The 16,467-nt window shown below is 36.7% G+C and overlaps 1 protein-coding gene across 2 annotated transcripts; it reads right to left on the bottom strand.

The window, feature by feature from the left end:
• Positions 1 to 4,470: 4,470 nt before the first annotated feature.
• tra2a (transformer 2 alpha homolog) lies at positions 4,471 to 15,514 on the bottom strand. 2 transcript variants are annotated; one of them, XM_027030109.3, is made up of 8 exons: positions 15,114 to 15,514; positions 13,197 to 13,330; positions 12,922 to 13,087; positions 7,434 to 7,622; positions 7,153 to 7,268; positions 6,928 to 7,032; positions 5,366 to 5,430; positions 4,471 to 5,141 (listed from the first exon to the last, which is right to left on the bottom strand). In XM_027030109.3, the coding sequence occupies exons 1-8, from the start codon at positions 15,147 to 15,149 to the stop codon at positions 5,131 to 5,133; spliced, it is 822 nt and encodes a 273-aa protein (XP_026885910.1). In that variant the 5' UTR covers positions 15,150 to 15,514; the 3' UTR covers positions 4,471 to 5,130. The 2 variants fall into 2 exon arrangements, with proteins under 2 accessions (XP_026885910.1, XP_026885909.1); XM_027030108.3 differs by having other exon boundaries at positions 5,366 to 5,433; positions 15,114 to 15,510.
• Positions 15,515 to 16,467: the final 953 nt, after the last annotated feature.

The raw sequence follows: 16,467 nt of genomic DNA, 5'->3' as shown, positions 1-16,467 counted from the left end.
ACATTTGTCATTTTTAAATACCTTATCTTAACAGTTAGTTCTGAATGTCAAAAGTTGATGCTCTTTACAACTGGCATGGAAATTGTGAAAACTATTTAAAATTCATGTTTGAAGCCTATTGTATATCTTAACCCTTTGTTGCCATGTGATAACATGCCTCAGAACAGAAATGTACTTTGATTTGATCAAGGCAAAATCTCAGGATATTCTAGAAAAGTGGTAATAGCTTTTCTAAAGTGACATTTACTACTGTATAATAATTTTCAGGATCATGACACATCTCATGATAATAGAAACAGGTATATAATTAGAAAACAACTGAAAGAAGCAATTAAATGCAGTAATTTAAGAAGATAACTTCATGAAATTCTCTTATGGCAAAATGTCGTATCAAGTGCCAGCTTCTGTGTTTGTCAAAGGCAAAATGAAAACCAATAATTCCAGGTAAAGAATCTGAAACTAATTTAGTCAGGGATATTGTTTTTCAAAACTGAATCAAAACCATATTTTGAAAATGATATCAGGCAGAATAAAATTGTTTTGTTGGTAAAGCTTACAAATTGAGACAATGTAATAACATGAACAGTGTATAAATATTAGCAAATTAAAAGTTCTATTAGCTATAAATAATGGTATGAAGCTTTTAATACGGGTCTATCATGACAATTTATCCTTCACTGAAATATAGTTATCCCTACTTTAAATAATAAAATTGAGTCAAATATTGACAAACAATAATGGAGAATAAACTGAATTCTTATTTTGGGTTAAAATACAAAGCTGACTACTTCCATTTAGCTCTGTAGGTTAAGAGTTAATCAGAAACTACATGTCTCTGAGCAGGCCTGTTTCTAATATGATTGAAAAATGACCCTACTGTTTAAGACCCCACTGACAAAAACATGATGACAAATTATAGCTTTGTGAAGCTTTAAGCCTAGAACCATATTAAAAGCTAAAGACTTTTTTTTTATTATTTTTTTTATTTTATTTTTTTTTTTGTGAAATAATAACCAGTTCGAGATTGGTTTTACATCACTTCCTGTCTACCTGAGAGAGGGATCACAGATATCGCTCTGGAATGCCAAGATAAACAAAGGTGCACTTTGAATACTAATTAGTATTTCTAATCTAATAATAAAGTGCTTCAAAGAAACATTTTACTATTTTAAACTCCAATTTGAATGATTTAAAATTTTATATAAATATATATATTTAATGTCTTACATTTTGAGTTCAATGTGCATTCAGTCACAAGTTGTACTGGAACATTATTATTTTTTCCCATTTTTGTCATTACCACTGAACAGGAAATGTGTTAACACCATGGCTTGAACAGCATAACTTGAAACAGTTCTTAGTGATGAACTAAAACTTAAAAATAGTTAAACTTTTTATATAGATGTTTGTTTTGTTTTTTTTACATTTGTCTATTTTTGTGTTTTAAAATGATCCAGTGCCCCTTTTCACATACACTCAAAAACGCACACACATTTCTTTCTTTTTTTTTACATTTTATTCAGCAGTGAGCAGTTTCATGCCATATAAAAAGGAACAACCTATAGCCAGCTAGTTATGTGTTTCATTGTTGCTCCTGTGCCAGCTGAGTACTGTGGGCAGAAGGTATTCGCACACTTATTTTAATAGTGTGCAAAATGCTCAGGGAATAAAGGTCCACATTATTAGAAACATGTATTTATTACAAACATCCAAGTGTACAGTTAGATGCCATAACAACACCCAGTATTATCTACTGCAATGCACAATTTACAGTGTGGCCTCTGTGTTTTTCAGATAGCATGTGCCGATCAGGCATCAGTTGTTTCCTAATTTGAGCTGCAATAATACCTACAGTCCCCAGCTGTATCTGAGTGAGCTATTGCAGTTACACTACACTCCCCATCTTTTTCCAACTGATAGCTTCCCAAGAGATACCTGTGAAAGACAGGATATTAACTATTAACACTGTATAAATGAAATTAATACATGAAATTATTCTAAATTGTTAATTGACACAGTATTCTTTTTGTCAGTGTGCCGATTCAGCAGAACTATTTTATCCTGACCCTATTCCGGTAGACATATTTTATCCTGAACTTATTACAGTAGAAATATTTAACTCTGACTCTATACCCCTATAAATGTTTAATCCTGACCTTATCCCAGTAGAAATATTTTACCATGACCCTTTCCCAGTAGAAATATTCTGATCAAGTGCTTGCAGCATCCTTCAGTAGTCAGTATAGCCCAGGTAAAATTCCTAATCCCCACTCATGTGCAAAGTGATTCTGGTCCAGATGTGTAGGAGTTCCAACTATATTAAGGAAAAGTAAGGAAAAAAGTCAGGATGAGAATTAAAACTTTGTTCTTAGTTTAGTTTAATCAGTGAAAAGCAAGACGTGTAAATGACAGAAAATAGTACTCCCAACCTGGATTAAAGTTCAGGAAATATTGTTTGAACTTGAATTTCTTGTATCATCATTGCAACCCAAATGGTCCAGAATGAACCTCTGCCTAGTATATGGCTGAATCTGAATTCCCCTCAAACAAGTGTATGTGCGCACACATACAAGTGTATCACATATCAGAACAACTGAATGTACATTGGAGGTGAAGTTATACTGATGAATAAGGCTCCAAGGAATCAAAATAAATCGGACATTTATATGCTTTTGCTCCATACTGTGATGAAATATGTAAACAAAACCATTACCATTCTTAGTTCCATCTTTAAGGTTTCATGTTAGACAGCCTGAAACAGGTTTTTTTTTTTTTATTTTAAAGTAAACAGAATTTAATAATGAGATAATTGAAATATATGAAATTCATCATTCATATAGGAAAACGTTCTTAAATGTATGGGCTGAGATAGAAACATCAAATGATGTCCCGAAGACAACCTGTGGCAACACAAGGATGTCATTTTGGCTTCATTTTGCTGCATCTCAAAACATTATAGAGTACACATGTATTTTTAACAGATTATGGAGCACACAGGTAGGTTTAACAGATTATAGTTTACACAGGTATCTTTAATTTATTATGGAGCATGCAGGTAACTTCAACACAAATTAAAGAGCACACAGGTATCTTTAGCACAGATTGTGGAATAGAGATTTCTTTAAAACAGATTTCGGAGTACACGTATCTTTAATACATATTATGGAGTACACAGGTATCCAATAATGTGTCTGCACTTTTCCTGACACATCGATGACTAATACAGATGAGACAGGAGCCAGGTTACAAATGCACATTAAACACATCTGCCAGCCATAATCAGCCTGTAGATGAATCCTGATCTCCTTTGCCAGCTGGTGTTTAAGTTGTCATTACCCAGATGTTCTGGTCAAGGTTCAACCTATTATCCATAACCTAGCTTTAGGTTCAAGCAGGTATAATTTTCTGGTGGAGAACCCACCCTAATTTTTATGTGTATAAATATTTGGCCATTGCCACACCATCACAAACACAACCCCCAAAATGAACACAGTGAGATTGATTTCAGTTTACTACAAGGAGGGTAATTGAAAAGAATGGGCTGTAGCTTCAGAGCTCTGCCCTACTACAGTATTTAGCTGTAATGTTTTTGCTTGTGTATGCTTATATAATATGAAGTAATAAAAACATATGGCAAAAACAAACAAATATTTTAAAAAAAAAAACAGCAGGACATCAGTCACACACAAAGGTTTCCTGAAGGACTCCCTCACTCTGTCTCCATGTTAATTTAATAATCACATTCTAAAGTGTACCTGGACTCACTTATCATCCAGCCTGAATTCTGCAGAAGGATGTGGTACTCTCCAAATTTGTCTTATTTTCAATATTTTGCTTACCGGCACTCTTATGTGAGGCACAAATGTGCTCATCCCAGAAAACCATTAAGCAACTGCCAGCTGTCTTTTTTAATTTCCCTGTTCAAACACACTTGACTCAGCTCATCTCATAATTACTAGGGTTATCAGATGTGCTATAACAGGGAAATCACCAAAGCATGCTAGTTGCACCTTCCTGGACCAGGACTTGGCATCCCTGTCTTTGACTGGCCATGAGTCATGGATATTCTTTTTTCATCTTGCAGTAAACATTTCTATTTCCTTCACCCGTTAAGAGTTTTAAAATGTTTTAAAGTTTTATCAAACCAGTCTTAGCATTTTGCATTCTTTTGTGTCTCCTGCATTTACCTTCACCAGTTATTTTAAGTACATTATAAATGTCTGGCATTAATACAAAAAAAAACAAACATAAAACCCCAAAACAAAACTGGCAACAGCTAACTATTCACTAGAAAGATTGTTAGTCCATTATGATTTAGCATTGTAATTATCTGTACTCCAGTACACTCATGTAAAGATGAGAGGTGGTTTCATCATGTATGGATCATCATGCTACTGCTTCGGCAACACCTCCTCCCCTTCCAAACCCAAATATTTAATATATAAATGAAGCAACCAATGCTGAAGGATGTCCCATGAGTAGTCGTTTATTAACACAAGATATGAAGATACAAGGACAAGTTTACAGGTATGTAGACAGGTTTTTAGCACTGTTCTCTTTTAACAGCATCAAAAGCTGGCCTGCATTTACAGTAATTCTCAAGAAGGGATACTGCATCTTATGAAGTATTTAGTTCTTAAAAGTAAAAATGGATCCAAAATCCAAGTAATTTTTGTTTTACATCCCTGACATTCATAGACATACAAGAAGTTTTCACTACTTAAAAAAAAAGTGTTAAAAGAACAGTGAAGACAAAATGGTGGGTTGTCAGAAAGGTTTGTCTGTACTATCAATGTTGACTACATTCTCACTTGCTTACACAAATTCACAACGAACAAGAACAGGCCCATTCACCCAGGTTTATAACAAATCTTTAAAAAACAAAAACAAAAACAAAAACAACAACCACCACAACACACACATGTACCTGTTGCAAAGTAATAAGTCATGGTCGCCACAATTCTCACATTACAACTGTCACACTAGAAAATGCAAACCGAAACATCTAATTAAAAACAACTCTTTTCCTTAGTTACTCCTTTTTCTTCTCCTATTAGGTTTACATGTTTGAAAGCTTTTTTTTAGCAATCACAGATCCAAGCCAATGAAAACCAAAGGGTGTTCATGAATTTAATATCGTCCTGTAGAGAGAAGAAACCCTGAATGTTACTGCAGACCTATCAGAATGTACAATTCTGAAAAATACTGCTGAGAATCACCAAAATATCTCCTGTCCTTCACATATGCTTACAAGGCAAGGAGAATCCTACAGTTTAGTTGCAGAGACTACTGTCAGACATCAGAATTAGTTTAGGCTTAACATGTACAAAGTAAAATATAAGTCTGTGTTGTTCCTCATACTTACGTGGGCTATAGGAGCGAGATCTTGAACGAGACCGGTATCGACTGTAGTACGGTGATGGAGAACGCCTTCTGTGGAAATCAGGAATAGCAGTCCATCATATAGGCATAGTTAAATGGCAGGGATGGCCACAATGTACAGTAGGCATTAGGTGACCCATTTTATTTCTCCTCTGTGTGTCAAAGACACTTCATTATGACTGCCAAACCCTAGGTAACACTGACACAGAAGCCTCTCTACTACCAGGTGCCTTTAGCTTTACTAGTTCATCTAGGTGGCAGAATTTAACTTGGGGATTTTACTTATAGTGGTATCTTTCTGGTTAGTGTTAAGTCAGTTTCATCATCCCACCTAATGTTTACAACTCTCAAAGTGTCCTTGAAATCTTTAACCACTTATGATAAAAGCTTTATCAATCAGGCATAAGGTTCAGCTTGCTATGGGTGCATTTATAGCCTATTTGATCATATATGATAAAGATTTGCTAGGAAAACATGAGTAATGTCCCTCTCAAAGGAGGGCAGATTCCATAGTGCTACTTCAGCACTTATATCCACATTTTTATTTTTCTTAAGACTGCGTTTGTACACTTATTTATTCAGTATATGTACTGTGGTGGCATGTTGGTTAGATTGCTAATACATACAATGTAGTTGTTTTTTTTGTGCAGTGATTGATGAATCCAAGTTAGAGTTCACACGTTAGATTGTACCCCTTTCACTCTGTCTAGATCAGTAAGTATCCAGTATAAATTACAATGACAACACAGATTTTAGTCAATGTGTTTAGAAAACCTAGTTAGCTACCTGCATTACTATAACAGCTAACCATGTACTGGCTAGATGTCATGTGTGCAAGTAATTTAATCAGAGCTGGTCATTGTGTAACCAGCTGCCTGAATGTGGTAAATATAGTGCTGTATGCAATGTGTAGTCTTGAACCTTTTTTTACCCTTTTCTTTTTAAACTTAAACCCCCTAGTTTTCTTCCTTAATTTTATTCCAATACATTTGAGATTAATCAGAACCATATAGAACTAACTCTAGTAAGTAACTCTGTACTCTAAATGTAAATCTAAAAACTCTATATTACAAATCCATAGCTAAACCTGTTTAGAAAACTTTGATATCTAGCTAGATGTGACATGAAAGGTCCATTGTACCACCTGAAATGTATGAAAGTATTGTCACTTTGTCCATATAAATTAATCTATAATGCAACAAATGACTCATCTAACTAGTTAACTGCTAAAACAGGCTTCTGTGACTGAAAACTGCTATGGAAAATGTAAAGAGCTATTATCTAAATAAGTCTAAACCAATCCCTATTTTAAGGTAACATGCATGTTAATTTACTAGTGTGTCAGTCTGATACAACAGGTAGGACACTGGGAAGTTAATCAGATGTAGCTAGATATAATACTGATCGGATAACAGCAGCTCAAAACAGCACTGTTCTCTCTATTCAGCATCACTGTGTGTAGAAAGTTTTGGGGGCTATTGTGGTTGTATTTAACACAGCACCATGTAACTGCAAATAGTATTTTTCATTCATTCACTCACTCACCTGTATCTGTATTCATATTCATCATATCGGTCATATCTGTCGTAGCCGCGGTCATAATATGACTCTCGCCGCCGCCCAGCACTGCTGCTCCCACCTCCTCCATTACTGTAACATGACAGGAATTGTTACTGCATGCTAATGAACACACACAACATCTTGCACAAACACAAAAGCAACAAATTCCAGAAACAAAAGATGGTAACACGTTTGAGTGAATTTACTCACTGTGTGGGACGGCCCATGTATATTCCTGGTGTAGGGGTGTGTGCCCTTTTGGTGATGGAATAGTCCACTCTGATGCGTCTGCCATCCAGCTCCATCCCATTGGCCCGCTCCATAGCCTGTGGTAAAGGCAATAATTTACACTTTATCCCTTCAACTACATACTACCCTGTCTCAATGTGAAAAATAAACTGGAGGCTTTAATCAGACAAAGAAAAAGCAAGATTCTGGATGTTATTTACTTTTATTATTAATCCAATCAGCACTCAGTGCTGTGACTGTACCTCTTTGGCATCCTCAATGCGTTCAAAGTAAACAAAAGAAAATCCTCGGGAGCGGCCAGTGCGCTGGTCGTACACCACGTTGACTCCAGCAAGGGGGCCGTAGCGGGAGAAAACTTCTCTCAGGTCCCTCTCTGTGGTGTATAGACTCAGGCCAAACACACCCAGACACGTGCTGGGATCCGGATTCGCCTAGGGGAGGGGCAGAGTGGTCCATGAGTCTTATTACAAATTGAAATTATGTTGCTACATACTTTTGAACTGCTCTTCAAAACAGGCATGTCCATCTTCCTGAAATTATATTACAGATTTTAGTAGCAATGCTGAACGGCCAGGTGTACTGTTTACTTGTACACTTGTATCTTGACCTGGTTATCCACAAATCAATTTAAATTTTATCAGTAAACCAAGCAGTCAACCATATTTATTGTGAGCTCAACATGTTGCTCAGTTATATTCTGTTTAGTCATTATATCCATTCTTTAATAATTATTATTAAAACAAGGTAGGAAAGTACAACTAACTATAAAAGACAAAGTAATGTTTCAAAATTATTTAAAAAACAGTTACTCCCCCTGGTGGTGAATGTGTGTAACAACTCTATGGTAACATTATCTTTAACTTTACATATTTTAATGTGTGGAGTTCAAACTGAGCTTCTTTAGTTTTATAGTAGAGTTACAAGGCTAAACCTTACTCTGATATCCTAACAAGTAAAGGAAGTTTCTGCTACCCTTTAGCACAGTGCATGCCAATATCACAGTAATAGTTTTATGAAATACAACCTATATTTAAAAAATGGTTACAATTAATTATTGGATTTATCATCTGAACCACCTGTAAATCTGCACACTGTTTATTTCATACCTTCAATGGCAGCTATACTGTAGGTGTGTTGCTAAAATAAACATAGCCATATGAATCATCAACATCATCATCATCCCTGCACACCCTCTCTCACACACACACACACACACACACAAGTAGAGCTATTAATATTATGCTGACTTGCTCCCTTTTATGGATAACAGGTTTTCATACCATGTCAAGACACCACATAAAAGCACCAATACTGACCTTTACTATATGGCCAAAAGTATGTACTCACCCCTCATTACTGAGTTCAGGTGTGTTGCCAACACACATTGCTAGCAGGTTTACAAAATGCACAAAATGCCATGCACTTTCCATACAGACACTGCAACTAGAATTGGTCATGATGAGTTCAGCAACTTTAAAACATGGCAATCACAGGATGGGTTTAATTTGTAAAACACCACCAAAGATGAGGTGATCCAGTAAGTGGGCAGGGATGGGGCTACATGATACAATTTCAACTTCAAATATTTTTTCCCCTCAGAACATGATGTTCTACCCTACTGCATTATGCCCTGTAAACCACATAAAAAAACCCAAAACAAAAAAATTCATGCCACTTCCAAACCTTGCTGTTGGCTAGCCCTCTTGATGCATGAGCACAGAAAACATGACAGGTTACATGATTACGCTAGGACTGCAGTTAAAAAAATGGAGTTGGTAGGGTTTTTGAAAAGGAGGTTACACACAAGTATCATTTCAAACCCATTTATTAATATCGCTTATTTTAAATGTATTCAATTAAAAAACAAACAATCCAAACCCCCCCAAAAACCAAACAAACAACCCCCCCACACACAGGTGCTGGATCCACATCAATAAATCCTGGAATACGGGCGCTCCATGAGAGGTACCAGACCTTGTACTGGCCCAAATTAAGCACTGATATACACTCAGGGTATACACATGTCCATGCATCATTTCATTGTTCTAGCTCATTTCAGCCTTAGTGAACAGTTGCACATAGTAATGAGCCTTTCAGAGCAAGATATATTTATGGGACTGAAAAAGATTTGTGAAGTCCATGGTATCTCATCATTAAAAGTAATTCAAGAGTTTTGCCTTATGTTCTAAGGATGGCCAATTCTCTGTGAACAGCTACCAGTTTTGCTGGTTGTGTCCCCCTTCTGTCAATTATAGAAGCTCATCTGAAATACCTCACAAATGCAAATCTGTGGTTTATACAGGGAAAATGAAGAGGCTGATGCTGACACTGGGAAATGTAACGGTGTTTGGAATTCCTGAATTGCTCCTGGCCAGTGACATTTACCATGAACTTTATTGAACTGGCAAGGGGGACTCGATGTCACCCCATTTTCAAATTGTCTTCTTCTACATATCATGCCAAAATAGAAGGCTTGTGATTGGTCATTTTGCATGTCAGTTGAATTTGCTTGTCCTTTTGCAAGCAAAAAGTAGAAAGTGGCAATACATTTGCCAAAAATCAGGTCATGAAATCTGTGCTCTGCTAAAGCTGCCCCAAGCAACCATCAGTGATGATTTTTAGACACTTCCATGTCAAGATCAACAGCTGCTTAGCCACAAAGCTGGAGACCATGAATAATGAGGCAGTCGAGCGCTAAAGTTACTTCTGATAAATCACTACAGTGCACCAAATTTCCCCTGTAAGGAACATCAACACAAAAACCACTTCATGAAGCTCCTGACACGGGTGTCCATGGCCCAGCAGCTGCACATGAATCCAAGATCTCTTTGTGTAATGCCAAGCATTGGCTAGAGTGGTTGCCATGAGAATGTCATCTACTGGGATGCATAGTGCCAACAGATACGGTTGTTGGAAGAAGGCAGATGAAGTTCCAGTTAAGTGTAATGTTAGAGCATACATTTTAAACAATCATATGCATTAATTGCAAAATTATTTTATGCAATTTTATAAACCTTCTACAATTATATGATTAAAACTTTTGCAGGATGCTAACTAGTGGACAGAAGCATCCCAAACCTGTGAGCTACCTTGGCCTCATTAACAATTCCTTTAAAGGAGAAATGTGTAGTATCTAGCAGTGCGGTTCAGATGAAACCAAGTAAATACCCCTCCCTCACCCTTCCTTTTCCAAGAATGTTGTAGAACATACGGTGACTGTTGGGTGTTAAGCTACTTCCAAAATTATCATTTATAATCGCATTAAGTAGCCATAATGTGTCAAGTGATGTTACTGAGATATTTATTTATGGTACTGTTTTTTAGTCTGTAAAACTATAGGTTATAGCTTTCATTTAACATGGCAAATATTGTTAGCCTACATGTGTAGGCCGCTGGGTATTGTCATTATTTCTATTCACCTTTCTATGTCTTGCTCTGTACTTCATGATCATTCTTGATGATTTCACTGTCCTCATTCTATGTATTCTGGATTTGCTTCTTTGTCTCACGGATAATGACAACGTATTCACACTCACACGGCTTGACTTCATATGAATCCCACTTTCTCTTGCTACCCACTCTTATTAGTAATTACTTTTTATGTGGAATGATCTTGTAACATCGCAGGTTTGTCCAAATAGCAACCAAAGAAATAATTGTGCCAAAACTACTATCCACCTCAAACTTCTTACGACACAAAACGGATAAAGAAGAAATGTGGCCTCCAGTGGTTAACATCACCAGATTCAAGCTGCTGCATCAACATAAAATTGTGAAAGGCACTCTCTAGAGCCAATGTTTGGTTTGTCTGTTCTGGGCTACTGCAGAAACATGGCAGCTCTGTTGGAAGAGGACCCAATCTCCATGTTGAAATAAAGGGCTCATTCTAAGTCAACAAGCACACAACAATTCGTAGTTACAGGTGATAAAACCATGTTTTCATTAGTGTTTAGTTTACTATAATCCATTTCTGTTAATAGATACTTCCAGATGATACACTCTTAAAACAGCAATTAACCCTTTCTGAAATAAGTATAGAAGCAGAAGTGACCAGCCATGGTAACTGTACAAGGAATTCTGCAGTAAATTTGACCCTGCACAACACCACAACAGTGTACGAGGTCCACTAAACACTCGGCTTCTATAAAGATCGCTCAGCATTCCCTCGTGACAACCAATCAACGTCAGCCTCGGAAAAACCGAAGTGCATTTTTGGATTAATTGCCATTTTGGAGATATTCAGTGGTCAAAGTTCTCTGATGTTTGGTCAACTCAAACCATTCATCTCTGCGATCGCTTTTGTTTACTGGTGAAATGGTATGCTTGTGTTGTGGGACTTACACAAAACTGTAAGCTTTTCACAAAATTGATGAGCTAATCTCTTCATTCAAAATACTCCAACAAATTATGTTGTGAACGTAGCTCTCAAATGCATTAGTCTCATTTGTCTGCTTCTCTCTGATATTCCAGAAATTTGCTATTATGTCCTTTGTATTATCTTTGAAACCACCATAGTGGCAGGTGCAACAGTGACGTGTAGCAATAGTAACCATGAGGGTGATTGGACTTAGCAAAGTGTCAGAGTTGCACTTTGGTTTTGGCACATTACAATAAGGACCTCTTAACTGCTCATGCAGACAACACCAGAATGCTCAGGTCTAGTGTTAAAATTCAAAAGGCTGACAAAATGCCTTGGCATCACCACGACTGACCACCTTTAAAAAACCAAACAAAACATAGCAGTATATGCTGTTACAAGAAATAAAAGGGATTATGAAAGTCTTGCTGACCTTCCTGCAACAAGTGACAATTGAGCATGATGCAATCGCCTTAACAGCAACTGATGACCTTATATTGCTTGTTTTCACTGTCAAATATCAGCACAAGCAATAAATAAGACAAATCTGATTTTCTTGGCACAAATGTGGACTCAGCAGGACAGGACCCTATCAATGCTCTACAGTAGAAAGCCCCGTCTGCCCCACAAGGGTGGTACACTGTAGCTGAACAAAAGCTTTCATCACAGTGAAGATATTAAATACAAAGGACTTAAAATTAAAGGGCCTAATTCCCAACACTCCCACACCACCTCAGCTTGTCAGTTTATATCTCCCATTAAACACAAAAGAGAATTCAGATTAAACAGTACTTATGAATCCAGTACATAGTAGACTTTTAACCACCTTAACATACCCCTTCTAAGGTACAAAGTCCAGCTGTTCTACAGCCATATCAATATGGTATCAGGCCATGGTTATGTCAGAAGCCATAGCAATCAAGTCTTGCTATTCTATTAAACTATTAAAAGGACAAAAAAAAAAAAAAAAAGAATATTCCAGCATCATACTATTCCCTGATTGATAAAGATTTTAGTCAAAAGATTGAGTTGCTCTTTAAACATAACTTTTTTCAAAAACTTTACATTGTGCAACATGATGTGGTATGAACATACGACATGCCTAAAATTAAAAAACACACCTAATCCTGAAAATGCTTTCCTAAAACATAAAAGCAAACAGGTTGTCTTGAATAAGCAAGACAGTATATTTGCCATTTTATGTTACAGCCTAACTTTGGTATTCAGGCAAATTCAAGAGGATTTCCTTTCACATTAAACTCTTAGATGTAATTAGGATGGCATACAAAAGCAGGATGGCCTTTATTTTAAAAGGACAAATTTTCATATAACAGGAAAGCATTTGACATCTACATTGCGGGCTTTGCACTCACACGGCTGCCTGTGTGGCGTCGGCGGTTGGACATGGGGGACGTGCTCTGGCTTCTCCTGCGTCGGTACTCTGGGCTGTAGGATCGGGAGTGGGACTTCTTCCGACGGGAGTGAGAGTGCGAGCGGGAGCGGCTGTAGCGGCGGTTGGAATGACGGTGGGAGTGAGACCTGTTGGAGAGAGGTAGAAAGACATTTTACCTCAACAAAACCAACAACAGTTGATGGCTTTCAAATTCAAAACTAAACAACTGAAAAATCTAAAATAGCATAGACTAACCTCGACTTGGAGCGGGAGTGAGATCTGGATTCAGAACGCTTGGAAGCTCGGGATGGGCTGGGAGAGCCCGATCTGCTGTCGGACTTAGCATGGACTGGACTGTCCCGCTCCGACTTGGATGGCGAGCGGGAATCCTAGTGTTACAGCAATGAAGTTGTATTGTTTACAGCACAGTTACAAATCAACCTGCCTCTCACTCCCACTTGCACTCAATGCACACACAATCATACACTTTACAGCTGTGGAGAAAACTGTTAGAATTTTTCTGAACAAATTACCATGTTATTACGTTAATCCTTCATAAAATCAACAATATTTAAATGTTTAACACCTTATGATTGTCTTGCTCTGGGTCACCAAAGTGACAGCACAATCAACATGCATTTCATCAAGAAACTGCGTTTTTACAGATACTTGGAACATACACTTGGGACATTTACTTAACCTATGGACACATTCATTCTTCTGTTTTCTTTTAACGCTATTCCTTTCTTTCAGGCATTTTATTGTTCTTCGGTCTTCATTTGTTCAGTTTTCATTTTTTCTCTCCTTCCTTTTTCATTTCTTCACCCAAATTTGAAACCTCTTTTTTCTGCTTAGACACATAACGCAAGTGTGCTTCTATTTGACCGATCTTCCGTTCTTTATTCCCCTTCCCATTTAATTGTCTGCTCTTTAAACATTTTCAAAAGCCTTCTTTTATCTTGGATATTCTTCCACATTCTTGGACTTAACTCTTCAACTCCTTCACGACCAATAACCTTAATGAAAAAAGAACATTCAGAGGAATTAAGATCATGGGTATTTTGGAAAATGGAATCCTGAACTGCTAGTTCTTAACTCCTCCCCCTGAAACAGTAGTAACAGTACTGAACATTTACATTCTGTAATTTGTACAAACCAAATTATTATGGCGCCTATGTATAACGTTACATAATATAGTTATAAACTGAATAACATTAATATGCATGTAAGGTTAAGGATAAGAGTTAATTGAATTCGGAAAAAGCTTAGAAGCAACAGCCAACATGTTTTATAACTTGCTGATTCTGGGTGGAGTATCTATTAGCTCTCTAAATCTAGATCGCGACCTAGATTGTGAACACCGACTAAGATGCTGGCTATCGAGCGACATTACTGTTAAAGATGTAGCCAGCAAGAAAACCAAAAATATGTTAGCTAGCTTGCCACACTGATAAACGCTGATAAAACTGACGTTAGCTACAGCTAACTGAATAAAAAGCACACGTTAAGACACATTTGGAGTAGAAATTAGCAAAATAATTTGAAAAACGCACTTTTAGTGTATTTTAACGACCTAACATCCAACACGTCTAGATAATTAATCGGCTGGTTATTGCCAAGACGTGCGTGGCCAAAATGCTTGAAATGCTATATTGAAAACTGGTCCTCCACAAAGAATACCAACACAAAGAATGACAACTGAGTAGCAAGTCAGCTAGTATAGCTAACTTAACAGATACTCTAATAACCTAATTTCAGAACAGTGAATAGCTCGCTAATGTTATCTTTTTTAGCTAGCTAACATTAGATAAAAGCATTTCCTAGATTCGGGTGATGTAATTTTGAAGGCAAATAGCATGTCTGAAGACATTGTGAACTTGTATCCGACTAGCTAGCTGACAGCTAATTAGCTAGCTAGTGTTAATTACATTTGACGATATGTAAGATAGCTAGCGTAGCTAATCTAAACTAACTAGCTGGTTAACTATTAAAAGTTAACTATTAAAAATTATTATTATTATTTTGCAAATAACAGGCTAGCTACTAGCCAAACTAACTAAAATGAGCAGACAGAAAGAAAAGAACGTGGACTGCAGATGAACAGAGTAGCTAACAGCTAAGATAGTTAGCTACGTAGGGAAACGCTGATTTTGTGAATAACTGACTACTTACTCTGCCTTCAAAGTTCCCGTCCTCGATGTCACTCATTTTCAGAACTGTGAAATGTCCCGAGGCTAGTATATAAAAATGGAAACAAATGTATATAGCTAGGCGTCGTTACTTAACTAACGTTTACTATTTGGCTAGTTATCTCCGTGTTGCGTAGCAAGAATATAACGTTAGCAGAAAATGGCCGCCCGTCTTGACCTCACTTGTAACCTCCCACTTTATCAGCGACCTCGGTTCTAAAAGGATGTCTTGTTCATCGGTGACGTTTCCAAAAATCATTTTGTAACAGCTTTTAAGTCTTAAATTAACCCATCACCTACGACTGATTATAAGAAAAAACGGAGGGAAAAAAGGAGATCAAAGGAATCTTATCGTACCAAAAGATAACTGCAATACATTTGCGGCACAGAACTCACGCGAGAGCGTTCTCCATGTAAACAGTTAATTTAACTTATGCTTCCGGTCAGTGATTGGGTGACGACTTTACTCTTAAAAAGTAGATATTACTTTAAAAAAATAGTTGAACCAGGTTAACGTTATTTGTTTTGGTTTTTTTTTTTTTTACAGCAGTGGACGTTTGGAGAAGTAAGATACTAGAAATGTGTCGGCACTGGAACAAAATCCTTAATTAAAATGCCTTAAGACCACAGTGATTAATTTTTTTTTTTTTAATTTCTTGTCTTGTGTATACAATTGACAGTTCTATCAGGTGAACTACTGCTTGATTGTAACCAAAGCCTGCAGACACATCATCCTTTTGCATTATCAATGTTTATGGCATACAGTAAAATGTTAGGTGCTTTTTCAAGGCACATCATTAAAATGTTCACTCCTCATGGAGTGAAACTTTTATAATACAGTGCTTCTGTGATCACATGCATGAAGTGCTAGATTCTAAATGTTTTTAAAATCTGGTGTTGATCAAGCACTTTAAGGCAAATATCCTCCTTGAACTTGGCCCTGTCCCAACTTTAGCTTTCATGGTAGAAATTTGAGGATTTTCGTTATGTTACGTAGGTTTTGTGCAGATCTTTTTTCCACTGGAAATGCTGAGGAAGAGTATCGCAGACCAAAATTAAACATAAATCTAAAATAATTTTTAATTCACTATTTGCATTACTATTAGGTAATTTAGTTTTAATCTATGTCCTGGAAACCAGCTGTGAGGGATCACTTTATTAGATATGCCTACTCTATAGCAGTTCAGTTTAGTGTTTACAGAAGCTAGTTCTGTGATGGTAACTTTTTTTTAAGGGAAGGTGTTATTTTTTTGTATGTACATACAGTATAAATGCATTTTAATACTGTATTAATAAGTATCTACAAAGACAGTATGTGCAACTGCATCAACGGTGTA

Source organism: Electrophorus electricus, chromosome 2 (genome assembly GCF_041902795.1).
Source record: "Electrophorus electricus isolate QZ-2024a chromosome 2, ASM4190279v1, whole genome shotgun sequence".
Lineage (NCBI taxonomy): Eukaryota > Metazoa > Chordata > Actinopteri > Gymnotiformes > Gymnotidae > Electrophorus > Electrophorus electricus.
Note: the sequence above shows the minus strand (reverse complement) of the source record. Positions and strands in the feature narration are given on the sequence as shown.

What these genes read in the sequence shown, in the direction of transcription:
- tra2a (XM_027030108.3), bottom strand. Translation starts at nt 15,149, where the DNA reads ATGAGTGACATCGAGGACGGGAACTTTGAAGGCAGA. An exon ending in ACGGGAACTTTGAAGGCAGA is followed by an intron (nt 13,331 to 15,113) that starts GTAAGTAGTCAG and finishes CTGTAACACTAG; the next exon opens with GATTCCCGCTCGCCATCCAA. An exon ending in GCATTGAGGATGCCAAAGAG is followed by an intron (nt 7,269 to 7,433) that starts GTACAGTCACAG and finishes CCTTTACCACAG; the next exon opens with GCTATGGAGCGGGCCAATGG.